Here is a 16,002-nt window from a genome sequence, read left to right as displayed (position 1 = left end):
CTCCAGAGCAGAGAAAGAATTTGAACCAATCCAGCCTTTGGATGGTCTCATTTATAAAAAGTTATAGGGAGGCTTTTATTTGTACAAAGGACCAAATCTTGTCCGGGTAAGCAAGCTGGAAAAATCAATTCAGTGATGCAATTGAAATTCCCCACACTTCTTCCTAACTTTTTTGAGATGAAGTATGGATAGTCACATGAAACCCAAACACTGGTCACAATGTGACCACTGCCTGGCTAGAACAAGGTCTTTTTAAAATCTAACAATTATGTAAAAGTTAATACCCTTATGATACTTTGTCACCATATTGGCCAGAGTAACCTTTGGCTCAGTAATTGACCACACCACCAACAACACAAGGAGATGCTGTGCATCTGTTTATGTGGAAAACAGCACCAGTAGAAAGGACTTTCAAATATGCAAAAACTGGACCCTAATCGTACTGGTATCATCAAAAGTCTTTCTAAAGACTTGCACAAACTTCAGGTTAGATCCTCAATGAAAATTTTTTACATTTACAATCCTATGATCTAGAAGAAAATTTTTTTAAGCTACCACACAACACCTCAACAAAACCATGGTCTCAGACTCAAGTTCAACACAATTACCTTGTCATCCAAAGCAGGCTGGATGGGGACAGTGAGAGCATCATTTACAACCACTCCAAGCTCATCTACATAGAATACAAGTATAGATATCAAAGGAGCCCAGGAATTTTCTGCTGTTAAAGTGAATGTTTTTGTAGACTTTGTGCCAAAAGCCATAATTTGTTCCTTAGATAATACCTGTAAGAGAAAAAATCAAACACTCAGACTGTTGGCATCCTCAATATGTCATCAGCAATTGGTTCTACAAGTAGCTGCTAAACAATAGACACATAGCTGTGATTCTTTTTTTTTTTTTTTTACTAACTGGTAGACCAGTTCTGTGCAAATGGGCATGGTATCTGATGTAATAGTTAAATAATAAATTTTTTTCCCATGTTTTAATTCCTGTATCACTATGGACAAGTAAAGAACTACACCAATTGCACACAGACGGTATGAGAACATAAATATACAACAGTAATAGGTTTGGCTCATGTGGGTTATCTGTAACAGCATTTGAGTTTGGATCAGGCACCAAGTTTTAAAAGCAAACCTCCAGAACAACCCTCCTTAGAACACTTGGCTTGCCTCAGGGACAGTGTGAACTGGGGTCTAGTAATGTGCTCCAGGTAAAAGCAGACATTCATTTGAACAGATCAGATCAGGGCTAGTCTGAAGCTACTCCTAATACCTGGATTTCAATTTTTTCACTCTAAATTTGTTCCTACTGGATCATACACTTAGTAATGAAGACAGAGAGATGAAGGGCAGTTCCCTGCCTTTGCTTGCATGGACCTGATTTATTTTAAACCTTTTAGAGAGTGTTTCTATTTTATACAATACATATGAATGCCCAAACTTTATATGGTTTTCCTAATTCAGTTTACTGTTAAAGTCTCTGAAAGAAAAAGAATCCTAGCTACCATGGTCACTAAGATGCAGACTGTGAAAAAGACAGGCATGTGTTAAAGACAGGGTGGGAAACTTAACAATAGCATATATAATAATTCTTTCTCATCCTTCAAGATACAGTAGAGCAGCTGAGAAATTCAGCCACTACCTGAGACATTTATTTTAAAATGCTTCCTATGAATCTCCCTTGTTAACAATGCCCCTCAGCAGGCAGCTCTTCTCCCCCTGTACCCACAGGCTCAGCCTGACACTCCTGAATCTGCAGACAGGATCCACCAGGCCCCTGCTTTCACCTGCATCTGCAGGAGCTGCTGACAAAGCCACAGCCTGGGCTGCTCCTGAGACATCCTTGTCCCTTCTCCCATTGCAGATGCTCTGCACAGTCAGAAACAGTACTGCCCTCACAGCTGTGCCTTGTCTCACATCTGCTGTCAGAGATAACCCAACACCCAGGTGAGAGAAGCATTTCCTTACAGTGCCAGGGGCATTTCTCCTAGATAGAATAATAGAGTTCTCTTTCAAAAAGGACCCTCCTCGTGGAAAGGAAGTTTTAGGGCCTTCTCTTCCACCAAGCTCGATTAAAAAATGCCAAATCTCAAATGTTTAACCACATTCCACTCACTGGAGTATTTCTCAAGTTGGTCAAGGTCACCTTGGATTGTCCCCACATGTAAAGCCTGTAACTTACCAGATAGTGGTACTCTCTCACTGGCTTGTTGCTTGCAATGCTCAGCTCAAAAGGCTTCCCAGCCTAGGAAAAGCACACGATTCATATGGATGAGTATGGAAAAACCATAAGTAACTAGGCTTTAATTGAGGCAAGTTTTGTCTCAGATTGTACCTTTATATCCTGGCTCTTTGTTTTAACCTGGAGGTAAGTCTGACTGGGGGAGCTGAACACATCATAAACACCAATGTCAGTCTTACTGCTGAGGAACTCTGCCTGTGAGACAGTGAAAAAAAAACCTCTTAACAAAACAGAAAATCTATGCTGTTCATTTATGTGGTACAGCTTACAAGAGCATGGCTGCCTTAGCAAAAGTCCACTTTATGCCTTTGATATCATGGTGCAATTATTAAATCCCATCTCTCACTTTCTTTCCAGCTGTAACATGAAGTAACAAAAATAACAACAGCAGGACAGCATATCACTGATCCCAGCCCAGGCAATTTAGTGTGTCAACACTCCAAAGCAACATGCTACAAAGCAGTACCTGAACTCTCAGAGTTTTTGTATCAGACAGGATTGGAAACTCAACATCAATTACTCCATTTTCTGGAACTGTGAAGTTCAGGATATGGACTGTCAGATTTCTCTCCTCTGTTGCCTCATTTTCCAGGTGAGAAAGTGAAGAGTGATGAAAAAGCAAGTCTGACTCTTGTGCAGTGATTGTTACAAGATTCTGCCTCTCTTCAGCTGTCAGCTGGTTGCTATCAGAACGTGACACCTTTACCTAAACAAAAAGGAAGGAAACACTTACAAACCCATCAAACAGGGTAAAGCTAAAATGCACAACACATAGTATGTAACAATATATTTGCACTCACATCATATTAAAAAAAAATAATGCATCCTCAGATTTCCCACACATCAATAGCATTATTTCTATTCCCTAGTAGGTACTGCAAGTAGGCAAGTCAGGCAAGAACAAAATTATTCATAACTCCAGGGAATAAAAAAAGAGTAAAAGCAAAGTAGATGGAACTGAAAGGAGACATGTTGCATTTCAGCTCTCCCAATTACCCTTCTAGTTGAAAATGTTTGTGTCTCAAATAAATTATACATATCCTACCCACAGTCTGAATTTTATCACTTGCATTTCACCATCACAAGAAAGAGCAAACTAACATTTACATTCCCCATAATGTGGGAAAATGAGTCAGATGAGCAGAGATGGTGCTGAGTTGGATGTTTCTATGAATTCATCAAATGAGCTGAGGACTGAAACCAGGCTCAAAATTGACAGTGTACTTCTTCACTCCATCATACATCAACCAGCACTACAACTTAAAACCATCATGCCCACATTCAAGCAGATTTTCATCCAGTAAAAGCATTCTTATTCTGCATTATACACTACAAAAAATTGACTTTTATATTTAAAAGCACTGAACTAATTTTTTCTTTTTCTTTTTCAGCCCATAGATGTCACTGCACTACCACTCTTCCTCAGCCACTATTTCCCTGTTCTCTCTCTGAAGAGTATAAGCTCTTCATGTAAGATCTCCACTTTTTACTAACAGCAGCAGCTGTTCATTCACACTTCTTTGGCAGCACAACTGAAACCTTCCTGTCTGCCAGCTGCAAAAATTGCCAGATGCTTCAGCTATCTCTCACTCAGCTCATCTTTGGAAGAGGCCTAAAAAACAGGTGGATTTAAACTGGAATGCTGGCAAAGAAACTGAGAAGCACAAAAACCAAAAGCCCAAATGATAGGGCTAGCATAAAGCTACAACTTGAGCAAATCCTCTCTGGAAGAGTATATTCAGCCTAAATCACTGCTATTTAGGTCACATTTCTATATAGTAAAGGCTCAAGAATTGTAAAATTCACTCCCCTTTTCAAGCAAAATGAAATTATACAATATGCAACCTCTGCAAAATGTAGAAATACTGAATGCAGATGAGGGACAGAAGGAAGAACATAAAATATTTCTAGGGGTGGACAGCAGCTGGCATGAAAAAGACAGGACAGAAGGCAAAAACACTTCTGCTTAAAAGCAATGTGGTTTGATGAATTTTAACTAATCATGTAAAAGCTGTTTAAATGTACAAATTCACTATATAAAGTATATAAAGTATATGTGTGTGTGTATGTATAAATCTATACATTTAGTTAGATATACAAATCTATACTATAAAGCAGTTTGAAACTTATTAACTAATCTGTTGTTTCAAAACACAGTCAAAAAAATCAGCTAGGGAAGATTTCTCTTCCATAAGAATGCTGATAAACTATCCAAAAATATATCCTGCCAAGATTAGAGCATTCCCTGCCACTTTACCTTTTTCTAGAGCAAATGCCTCCAAGTTTAGTATTTGCTGAAATGTATTGTGAAAAAAAGAGAGAATTTGAAAACACATCTGTAAATTTCACTTAAAAATCCAAGGCAAACTTTGCTATCTAAGCACAGAGGAGAAGTCACATTTGTTTATCCACAGAAGATAATCAAACAAAAGAACTTACAGTAGCTATGAAGTTCAGAGAAGGCTTTATAACTCTAGTGTAGTCCAGAAATTCAATAAAATAGTCACTTTGCTTTGGAAATATGATGGTACTTGAATTTTGGGAGATTCCTGTTGAATAATTGTATGTGTTTAGACAACACGCATTTAACACACACATTACTTTAGCAGCGATACAAGTTACTGCCCATGACTTTGAAATAATTCTATCATATTTTTCACCATTTCCACTCCTATCATTCTTCATCCTTCTAGCTGAGCATCAGTACAAAGGTGGTATACATAGACTGGTACTGCCTGCCACAATGCAGTGTAAGATACACCCCACAGGGCTCCACTCACACAGACTATGTCAGAATGACACAAGGAAGAAACTTATTAAATCCCAAATCAGCCACCTTCACCTTGCCAGGGTTTCTACAGAAAGTCTGTCATGAAACCTAGTTTCTGGGACAGGCATACAATTTGTACACATGATTTTTTTTTTTCTAATGTGCAAGGTGCAGTGGAACATGAACTCAGAAAGAACCCTCAGTTTGCAAATCAGTCCGCCTAGAAGAGGCTAGACTGTGGACAAGCCAGGACCAGGGAACCCTCTCTACTAATGTGGCTTACAAATACACAACATCAGGTAAGTTTATGATTCAAGTTAAGTTTGTAAAATTTAGGCTAATGCTAGCAATTCTTTATGCCTGCTCTTCTCATCACAAATGACCAGTCACTGACTTCAAGCTCCTATCAGAATGTGTTTCTTGGTTATTTAATCAGTCATTTAGCACAGAACTCTATTCTACTGAGTCAACAGCTGGTTAAACTATTAAATTTCCAGGCAAGCAACATTCAGATAATACATTTGAATGTGGATGGTTTGTGCTGACATCAGTGCATGATACTTTTGCAGAGCTCCAGCCTCTCCCACAGAGCAGTAAGGCCCTCTGGATTTCTGTCAGAAGAGCTCCCACAGCACACACCTGTGAGCGACTCAGTCACCACCGCGATCATTTCGATCGGCTCCGTGTAATCGCTGTCACCCTGGTGCCACGACTGCTCAGCATTCAAGTTTTGCAACATCAGCTTGTTACAGGTTACATTCACAGATCCATTTATCTGCAATGTAGGAAAAAATAACTGTTAAGCCAGAAAAGCCAAGGACACCTTTCTGTCTACTGTATCTTATTTCTGGTTAAGTCCTCTAGCTCTCTCCACATACGAGTTTTGGAGTGTGAACACCAGAAAATTATGAACACTGACCCTTTACTTTTTTGCTGTCAGCAACCATTTTTATTAAATCCAGTAGAAGTTCACTACTTTTTTAGAGGCAACAATGCTTTATGTAAAAAGTTACTTTTTTTCCTTGCTTTCTAGAATTATCCACCTCTATATGGCTAGCACAGTGGTACCTAAGCTTTACAGGAAAGAATAATGAACAAGTTCCTGCCTGAGGAGAGGGGAATACCCTATTCAGCATCTGAGCTCATAGTTTCTGTAGACTAAGGGCTGCTGAAGGCACTGAAGTCAGACAGTGGCTGAAGTGAGAAAACAGAAAATTACAGCCACTTAATGTAGCAAAAATTTAAGCTTTTTTAACAGTCCACATCTTAAAAGTAAAATGTCTGATTTTGCAAAGAGAGTGCAAAGAATCTATCACCTCTTTGAAGCCTTCTGATTGAAAGTGTGTCATTTTAGATTTCATACTTGAGGTTACAATTAGTGCAGTAGCTCAAATGTAATTGCTGGCAATTAGGCAAAATGCTATGGTTTCTACCATGCTAGAGCTCCACCCAGACAACTGGAGTGTTCTCCTCCAGCCTTGTGACACAGAGCTCAGTGTGCAGGGGCAGACATTGGGCCAGGGAGCATTCCTGAGCACAGGTCCTCCAGCACCTACGCAGCTCCTGGAAAATCTTTCTACCTGGGTCAGTTGGTAAACTCCAAAATAACCTCCAGGCACAAGTAAATGGAGCACAGGTGCCAAGTATCATTCCCAACAAGCAGTGTGAATGTAGATGCTCTAGGCTGGAATTAAAGAGAGTATAACACTCTCCAGCTGAACTTGGCACTCAGGAATGATTCCAAGCATCATTTAACCCACAACAGGACACAGACTTAAAGAAACTACTAAGAGATGACTCACCTCCATTGTTGTTGTTATATTTCTCTTGTTTGTCCAGTAAGAAACAGAAAGGCAAGTGACTGTTACAGTTCCCTTTACTGGCTTTCCATATGTGTACCTGAAACACATCAGGCAAAGTCAAACAACACAACACCCTCCAGGACTTGGGCTCCTGAAGAGCTCTCAAGACAAAAGATCCTACTGAAATCTTGATTCTCTGGCCTCAGACATGGGCAGAACACAATTCTACTCTGAAACATGGAGCTCACCATACTGAGACCAGTTTAGCAACACTAAAGAGGGAAGCCCAAAACCTGGAGAAGATACACAGTGCTGCTCTTTCCACTACACAAGGTTCTACAAACTTATTAAAATTATTATGGGCTGTATGATGTATAAAAGTTAACTATACTGAGCTAAAAGTTGAAAGCAAGCTATCGAACAGAACACTGATGTAGCATCATAACTAATATGCAGTAGAATTTAAAAGGGAAGTGGGAAGTGCAAGTATTTTGCTTACCAAATACTATTAACACAAAAGGAGATACCTCCAGATATTTGGTAATAATTATTACTATTTATTTAGTAATCACAGCCTCAAGAAATCATTGCAAACAATGTCCAGCGATGGTAAATCTGAAAACTGTAACATACTCCCTTCTTAGGATGACAGTAGCAACCTGCAGCCACTAAGCAGCAATAAAATAAAATTTTGTACAAATGTTTCCAAGTTATACTTAAGAGAAACCACAACATCATGAGATTGAGACAGAGAAGTGAAGGAGGGGAGGAACAACATGAGGACAGACAGGACACCTGAAATCATTCTAGTCCTCAGCAGTAATACATGCAGGTGGGGCAACTTTAAAGTACTTTAAATCATTATGCAGCCACTTAAGTAATATCAAAGCTGAAAAGCAGAAAGAAAGAAAAATCAAACAGCATAGTTACAGGAACCACTCTGATAACACTGTCTGGCATTTAAACTCAGTCTAAGCAAACCTTGTTATTAATCACAATAATAAGCTGCCATTAACCTTGAAATTATACTGCCACTGGGCAGCATCCCTGCATTTAATTTGATCTAACAATACTACAGAGAAGAAAATGGGCTTTATGACACATGACATCTAGAAGTTGTATAAAGAGGTACTATGTCTCTAAAAAACAGTAGTCATCAGGAATCAAGTCATTCTCTATAAATAATTACGATGTATCAGTAAAACTTTATCACTGCTGGGGTTCAACCTCAGATGCTTCACTGGTGTCTCAGTAAGAATTTATTGCAGCAAACAGGTACACTTTCAAACTCCTTACGAGTATCCCAAATGAAAGGGACAAGTGTCCTGGGGAAGACCAAAACAGCCTAAGAAATCAAATATTAGCTGGCATATAATGAATTCCAAAAGGAAAGTAGAACAGGGAAAAGAAAGCAAGGAAAACTTTTTTTAAATTACCCCTTAGGAGATTCACAGAATCACAGAATGGTTTGAGATGGAAGGGATCTTAAGGGTCATATAGTTCTAACCCCCTTGCCATGTACAGGGATGCCACCCAGTAGATCAGGTTGCTCAGGACCCCATCCAACCTGGCACTGACAGTTTATAATATCAGGCTGCATGCACTCTACAAAGAAAGAAGTGTTTTCTCAAACACTTAATTTAAATAGCCTGCTAAACAATGATTTCTGCATTTCACTTGTAAGCAGAGTGCTTCTTCAGAATGTATGTATTTTAAGGAATTAGATAACCCACAAATGACCTTTTATTTCAGTCTTCTTGGATCGATCTATCAGGTAGCTCTATCTGGCTCTCATCTTCAAAAATAAAATTAATTTCTGAGATTAATATGTAGTAACGTTTTGTCTAGATATTTGCTCAGCTGAAAAATAAAATATTATTTACACAGGAGTCTACACTGAAGCCTCTTCTGAATTTCTCAAGAGCTTTTCATTCTTTACCTATTTATGGTTATAGATATTTTGATAGGAGAAACCTATGCTTGAAATCTGCCATGCTGATTTATTGGAACAAGGAGGATGTCCATAGAAGTTTGCCTAATAATATACACTCACTGTACCTACAGACCTTAACATGGTAAATTGGAGACTACCATTAAAAAAATATAAGAACAAAAAAAAGCATCAAAATACATACTACAAGCAAGAAACATAAGAAATTTTCAAATAAGGCAGTTGAAAATGTATAGCTATAGTCTAGAACTATGTTTACCAGACCAAAAGAACTCACTAGAAGTCTGAAAATCTACTGAATCTTGTTACAACAAAATCCAGTAATTAGAAACAGATAGTAGCCAACTAATTTTGAATAAATGGGGCTTTATTAGCATTCTAATTTTTACTTTGACACTTAGAGAACTACATCAAGTTTCTTAAGAGGGAGGGTGACAACAGTATCAGTGATTTACTTACTTTGCAGAGACAACACCAGTTACATCTTCATCTCTCAAAGAGTAGTATAAGGGTGTTGTTATCATGACATCAAATTTTGGTAAAACTAAAAAAAAAATTACAAGAAGCACTAAATTCACAGAAGGAATATTTCTTTTTTAAGTAACAAGGGTAGAACATGTAATTTGATAAAGACTACTAGTTCCTAATAAAAGGTATGATGTATTTTTAAGCCAATTGCCAGACTACGACTTTTTGTTGAAAGGAGAAAAAAGCATCATACAAACAGCCCACATATAAGCTTCCAAGTCTGAAATAAAGAACATTTAGTTTATTCAGCCTTTACAGAATCATCAGCAAGCTTCACAACCAGATACTATACAGATATTTTGGGATCATTAAAACTACCAAAGATAAACAGGGCAGCTAATAAGATTTGATTTTTGGTCAGTTGCAGAGAAGCCAAAGATTTGGAAATTAAACTTTCTGTGAGTATTTAAAATGTTCATGCCAGACAAGGGAAGCCAGTATAAATTAATGGAGAATCACTACTGATTTTGGTCACTACTAAATAACACTTACCATATTCCATCACTTTAAATCTTTGATAATGAACTTGACCCTATTGAAAAAAATTCATATGAGAAAATACATACAATTGTGGATAGATAAGTAAATTTAACATACCTTCTTGGCCAAATCCCACCCATATTCAAGTTAAACTACAATTTCTGACACGGTGTGATTTTAAATTATGGCTCAATCCCTATCAGCTCCTGTAGAGACCAGTAGTGCATATTTACAGAACAGGAGGACACAGAAGTTCATGTGAAGCAGACTCTAAGTATTTATCATGAACAGCTTGTGCAGCTTCCAGTCTGCAGACACCTATCTACATATGCCTGGTTTCTGTACTAAAAAAAATTAATACCTGAGCTAGCTAGCATAAAACTACCTAGCATAAAACTACCTAGCATAAGTAGTCACAGTCATCATGCTAAAACATGACTGACATACCAGCACCATCTTTGCTAGCACATCTTAAATTAATTCTACAAACAAGAGACTCTTAAAGAGTCTATCTAGTGGACAAGACTATTTCTAAACCTTGTATAATCTTATGATTCTACATTTACTCAAAAGATGGCTGCAGTTTTGTTACAGTCCACAGCCATACTTCTGCAGAGACACCCTTGTGTTGTATCTTCTTGTCTCAGTTATTTGTTACTTAAAATCAAAGAAAGAAATCAAGGAACTACATAATGTGCTGTTACTTCTGTTCTCTTCTATTTTCCTATTTTTCCTAATGTTTCATTCATTTCCTCCAGAAGGGAAAAGAAAAATTAATATGGATAACCAATTGTCAGGTGGAATCAAGATGCATCAGATAGGAATGACTGTAGCAAGAGAGCATAATCTGAGAATTCCTATGGTAAAAACCCTAAGACCAGGACCTAAAACGGAAACAATTACTAACTTTTGTTACCTGATCAACAACTTTGCAAGATAAGCACCTCAGACCAAGCCCTTTACATATCTGTATTTACACATCTCCCAGCAAAATACTCCTATCAAAGTAAAAACCAGATTGCTGCTGATTTGATGATCAAGTCGCTGATCACCAAAATAACTTCCATCTTTATATTCCTAGGTTTGAAAATACACATGCAGAATCAGATCTTTTCACAACATTTGTGCAATGTAATATTTGCAACACAAAATGCTACAGCACTGCCATGCATAAATCAGTCCACAATCAGATAACTCTCAGGAAGTCTTAGGAACACGTCTTAGGGAAATGTCCTGCAGTGAATTCATCTCACTTCTTGTTCTCTGCACAGCTTTTACTTCCAATACTAACTATATACGTGACCCTTGCCATAAAGCAAACCCTGAACAAAATGTTACTCCAGACAGCATGGTTAAAAAGCATCTCCCTCGAATATGAAATATTGTTTCCCATCATCTTAGAAGTAAAAATAAAATTCAAAAAGTACAATTAAAAACTAAGATAAGTGTAAGGAGTAGAAAACAGAGATTACAGTGAGACTAGTACTCCTGGCTGCATCTTCTCTAAAATGACAAGCTTTGGGACAAAAATCAAGATGTGCTTGATAGCTCAGGGAAAGGCAAAGACCCTACTTGGTCATCTTGATGATGTGAATACCAAGCCAGATTTTCCACTAACACATTTTTTTAGCCAAGCTGGTCTGAAGGAGGACAAGTAACAGCACTTCAACCACTCAGTCATTTTAGTTCATTAGGGCAAGGCTGTCTCTCTAGCAAATATTGTTCAAATATACTGAAGTGGAAGTTGTTAAACCAGTTTCCAGGAACAGTAGCTTCTGAGACAACATTAGCAGTTAGTCAGTTAGTTATATATGCACAACCCAAGAGAGATTTTTAGAGGTTTTCTTTAAGACAGGAAAACAACACCATGCCTACTCCATTTTTTCCAGAGCTGCTTCATTCTAGTACAGGTTTTGCCTTCCATGGCTTCTCCTGCTTAAGTACACTCACCCTTCCAGACTAACAACATTTTGCTCTAAATCAGCATTTCTTAAACTGCATAACACCTACTGCATTCTGTGCCAATCGCCCAGAGTAAGAAAATTGTGCCAAAAAGAGATCCATAGAAGTGTTCTGGGATGATGAGGATGAGCCCTTCTGCAGGGAAGCCTTAGATGCTGTGTATCCTGACATCCAAGAATCCCTAACTACGGTCTAGATTCTGCTCTGCTGCGATGAACTCTCCTGTTTTAATTCATTGGGTCTGACCCAATTACAGTGAGGTCACAGGAGCCATTCCCTGCAGATTTTTTTTTTTTTCCTACTTTGGCAACTGAAACTCCCTGAAATTAATCTGGTCTGGGTCTATTTTCTTATTTGTTTCTGACATTGACATGCACTGCTGTTAGAGCATGGGGAAAGACTCTGGGTGTGGTTCAGGGCTTTGCCCTGGAAAAGCACAGTACTGGCACCAGCTGCCTTCCTGGGGCTACCTCATTGTCTCACAGGCCCTGTCAGGAGCACTCTTCCACCTGGGCTGTGCAGCTCAATAAAACAGTTTTTTGTCTAGACAGAGCTAACAGAAGCACTTCATGATCACTTCCATGCTTTGTTTTCACATGCAAGAAACAAACCCCAGAATGAAATTCTGTTCAAATTCAATAGCTCAGTCTCCAGAAATTAGTCAGAGTCCCACCAGTGTCACCACTATTTATTATTTCCTGGACATCTGCAAATGTACATTCTTGTGTACATTTGCAAACTACTGAATACCCAGGCAATGCCAAAAGCTTTATGTACAGTCGGATTTTGAAGAAGTGTGACACATTTTTTAACATTTTTAACAACATTAAACTTAACACATCAAATGTGAAATCCATAACTGATCTAGCATAAAACATGACAGAATTTGCTGTGGATACTGCAACATACATTAAACCTCAAAAGCTAAGAAATTCAACATGTAAAGTATATAATCATTCCCAATAGATTCTGAAAGTTTGCTTTATAGCTGAAGCTTTAAAAAATTTTAATACTCTCAAAAATATTTTGGAAAGCCCTTGTTGCACCTGAAACATTACTACTCCTCAATATTTGATCATAAATTCACACCTAACAACTTCCATAAATTAGATTACAAAATGCCATTTAACTAGAAACAACTTCTGGTTAGAGGTGCATGCTACAAAAACTCAACAACTAGAAGTCTTTCAGCAACAGGAAATATAAGATATCCAACTAAAATAGAAGGTAGAGACATGGAAACCAGACTGTAATTACTCTGTCTTGAGTTTTCCTGGAACAGCTGTACTAACACCTGAACTTTTATTAAAAATACTACAGGATGTTTAACAGCAACAAGCAGCCAAAACCTGGTTTAAAACAGGATTCAGAGGAATCATTTCCAAAAATTAAATGTGATTAAATAACACTTCCCTTCTCATGATTACAGATCAGTTCCCAGTACACTTGGGAACTGATCTGTAATCATGAGAAGGGAAATGTTATTTAATCACTTAACAATTCTTTAAAGACAAGAGGGAAACCGAGAAAGAAAGGCTGGCTTATTTAACTAGAAAGCCCAGGTCATGGCATCAGGATAGCTAAGTCATGCATAGATCAGTCTGGGTTTGCCATATGAAGATGCTCCTAAAGCCTCAACAGACCCATAAGCTGTCTGGATGCCATGCAGAGCCAGAGATGGCAGTACTAGATAAGGAGAGGAAGACATAGCTGTTAAAAATTCCAGTCATATACTAAGTCTTCCTTAGGAGCTGTTCCAGATTGCAAGGCAAGATGTATTCTATTGCCATCTGTATGGCAGTTGTCTGGTGTCAAGTGGGCAATGCTCCTTATCTCTCTTCCTGAGAGATTATAATCAGGGTCCCTCAGCAGGGGACATCTGCTGATAAGGGGCTATTGAATGTCACCACATGACTGATAAGAACTGTAACTTCCCATTGGGAGATGCTCCGCCCAGAGGGAGGAGCCAAGCATTCCTACCCAGATATAACCTGGAAGATTCTGACACACCAGCACAGCTCTTCTCCACTGGACTCCCCAGAGGAATAGCAGCTGCTTCTACTTCCACGGATCTGCAGAGGAAGAATACAACCCTTTTCTACAAGACCTCCCTGCTCCAACAGAACCACGCCTGACACTCCAGGAGGACTGCAGCTCCTTTTCCAACTGGACTGCTACCAACACCCTGACCCACAGGGTGTCAGGTTGTGTTCTGACTCTGTCAGTGTTGTTCTAGTGTATTGCATCGCTGTATTTTATCACTTTTTTCCCCTTCCCTATTAAAGAACTGTTATTTCCTGCTCCCATATTTTTTGCCTGAGAGCCCCTTAATTTAAAATTCATAGCAATTAGGAGGGGTGGGGAGGGTTTGCATTCTCCATTTCAGGGGAGGCTCCTGTCTCCTTTAGCAGGCACCTGTCTTTCCAAACCAAGACAGGAGTAAATCTAAGTTCTCAGTTGCCTCTCTTATCAGGAAGCGATTGGTGAATCTATGCATCTTTACATACGACACAATAAAACCCACACCTCCCTTGAACAGCAGAGCTGCTGAGGAAGAGAGAGGAATATCCAGCTAAAAGCTAGGAATATCCACTGGGAGTGATCCAGTCACTCAGCAGCTTTCACTGAACACCCACTAAATCTCCACTTTATCAGCAACACAGAGACCCCTACACAACTCAATGTTCAAACTGAATCCCATCCCATATGATCTTGTATTCCATGGCATAAACTCCCTTGCAACCAAGAGAATAAAGTATTTTCCCATTAGGAAAGTTCTTTTCCTTTATTCTGCAAGGTGCCATGCAGGTTTCAATAATCCAGTGGTTAACACACTTTCAGAAAAATAAGTCTGTGAGACAATACACTAGGCAGACCTAATCTAATAGTGTGAATATTGCAATAGACACTTAATGTATCTTGCATATGACACCCTGATCCAATGAAGATATGTTGGCACATGCTGTAGAAATAATGCATATTGCTTTGTCATTATATTCAACACGGAATTTGAAAATTAAAGCAGAGCAAGTATAAACAAAAAAGGGCCTGAAAGTAAACATAAGTATTTCTGTGTGGGACTTGGGGTTGCTGTTCTGTTCCCAAAGGATAAGCACTGTAAGAATAGCCATTTTTGTCTGGACACCGAGGTCTTTTTTTTTTTTTTTTTTTTTAAGTATAATATACACTTCTTTTTCTCCCCATCTTAATTTTCAGTTCAAAGAGTTTAAATGTCAAAAGGAACCACCATTTAGCCTGATCTCCTTTTAACACAAGTTTGGCACCTTTGTATTCAGCTACTCCAGTGTTGTTAGAATGCACTTTTCAAAAAGGCAACCATGAAATAATAGAGATCACCTAGGGAACTGCATCAACCAGGGTAGCCAGGAGTGACACTGTGTCTTGAGCTGATGCCTAAGGCCTTTTTCCCTATCAGTTCTCAATGGAGTGTACTGAGAATTTGTCCAGACCCTTTTTGATCCCATCTAAATTTTCCGTATTCACAATAACTGCCAGTGCTGTGCTCTGCAGTTCAGTTATGATGCTTCAGTCATTTTGAAATCACTCTTTACCTCCTCTACCTGATGCCCTTCAGCTATATGTTGAAATACAGGAACAAAACATTCTCTATTTACTTTCTCCTCGTTACTCATGACTTGAGAGACATTCTCACTCTGACACATATTTTCCAAGATCATTAATCTTCTGTAGCATAGCTAAAATTTAGAATACCATCAACTACACTCTACTAAGGTTTCACTTCACTTGTCTCACAGCTGTTTCATTAGCCCAGATGAACTTAAAAGGCATTTTTCTTTCAACTTTACAAATTTTTTTTCTTTGGTTTTATTTCAGGAGGGAGTGGCACTCATTCAGATCCTCAAAACAGCTACCACAACTCCTTCATCAATTATCTCCTAATTTCAGCAATATTCAAGCCTTTGCAGAAAGCCCAAGCAACATTTCACAAGCACTTTTTTGTTTGGCATGTGAGCTGTTGAAGGAGCCCACCACTGCCACCAGCCTTGGTCTCCATGTCTGAGCCACACTTCCCCAGCTGCTGAAAAGCACCTACAATAGCTGTGAGTGGGGATGGCTTCTCAGCCAGATCAGTGAACTGGTCTGGTCTAGGCCAAGAAAAACACACAGATGCTTTTCAGTTTGGGTCACTTCCCCACTGCACTTTAGATCTCAGCCCGACTACAGCTGCTTCGGTGTGGCTGAGAGGCCACTGAACAGCAGGCAGGGATGGGAAGGAGTGG

The 16,002-nt window shown here is 38.8% G+C and overlaps 1 protein-coding gene across 1 annotated transcript in view; it reads right to left on the bottom strand.

The window, feature by feature from the left end:
• The window catches only part of CD109 (CD109 molecule), a gene marked incomplete at both ends in the record, with an annotated part of 67,222 nt that overhangs the window by 30,857 nt on the left and 20,363 nt on the right, over window positions 1-16,002 (bottom strand). Inside the window, 9 exons of the mRNA XM_084201718.1 lie at window positions 609-785; window positions 2,188-2,250; window positions 2,341-2,442; window positions 2,714-2,953; window positions 4,687-4,796; window positions 5,657-5,792; window positions 6,820-6,916; window positions 9,230-9,314; window positions 9,791-9,830. Of these exons, the coding sequence (XP_084057844.1) occupies window positions 609-785; window positions 2,188-2,250; window positions 2,341-2,442; window positions 2,714-2,953; window positions 4,687-4,796; window positions 5,657-5,792; window positions 6,820-6,916; window positions 9,230-9,314; window positions 9,791-9,830 (1,050 nt within the window). The remainder of the gene's footprint in view (window positions 1-608; window positions 786-2,187; window positions 2,251-2,340; window positions 2,443-2,713; window positions 2,954-4,686; window positions 4,797-5,656; window positions 5,793-6,819; window positions 6,917-9,229; window positions 9,315-9,790; window positions 9,831-16,002) is intronic.

The sequence above is a fragment of the Fringilla coelebs genome (assembly GCF_963513975.1).
Source record: "Fringilla coelebs genome assembly, chromosome: 3".
NCBI lineage: Eukaryota > Metazoa > Chordata > Aves > Passeriformes > Fringillidae > Fringilla > Fringilla coelebs.
The sequence above is the reverse complement of the archived record's forward strand: the minus strand, read 5'-3'. Positions and strand labels throughout refer to the sequence as shown.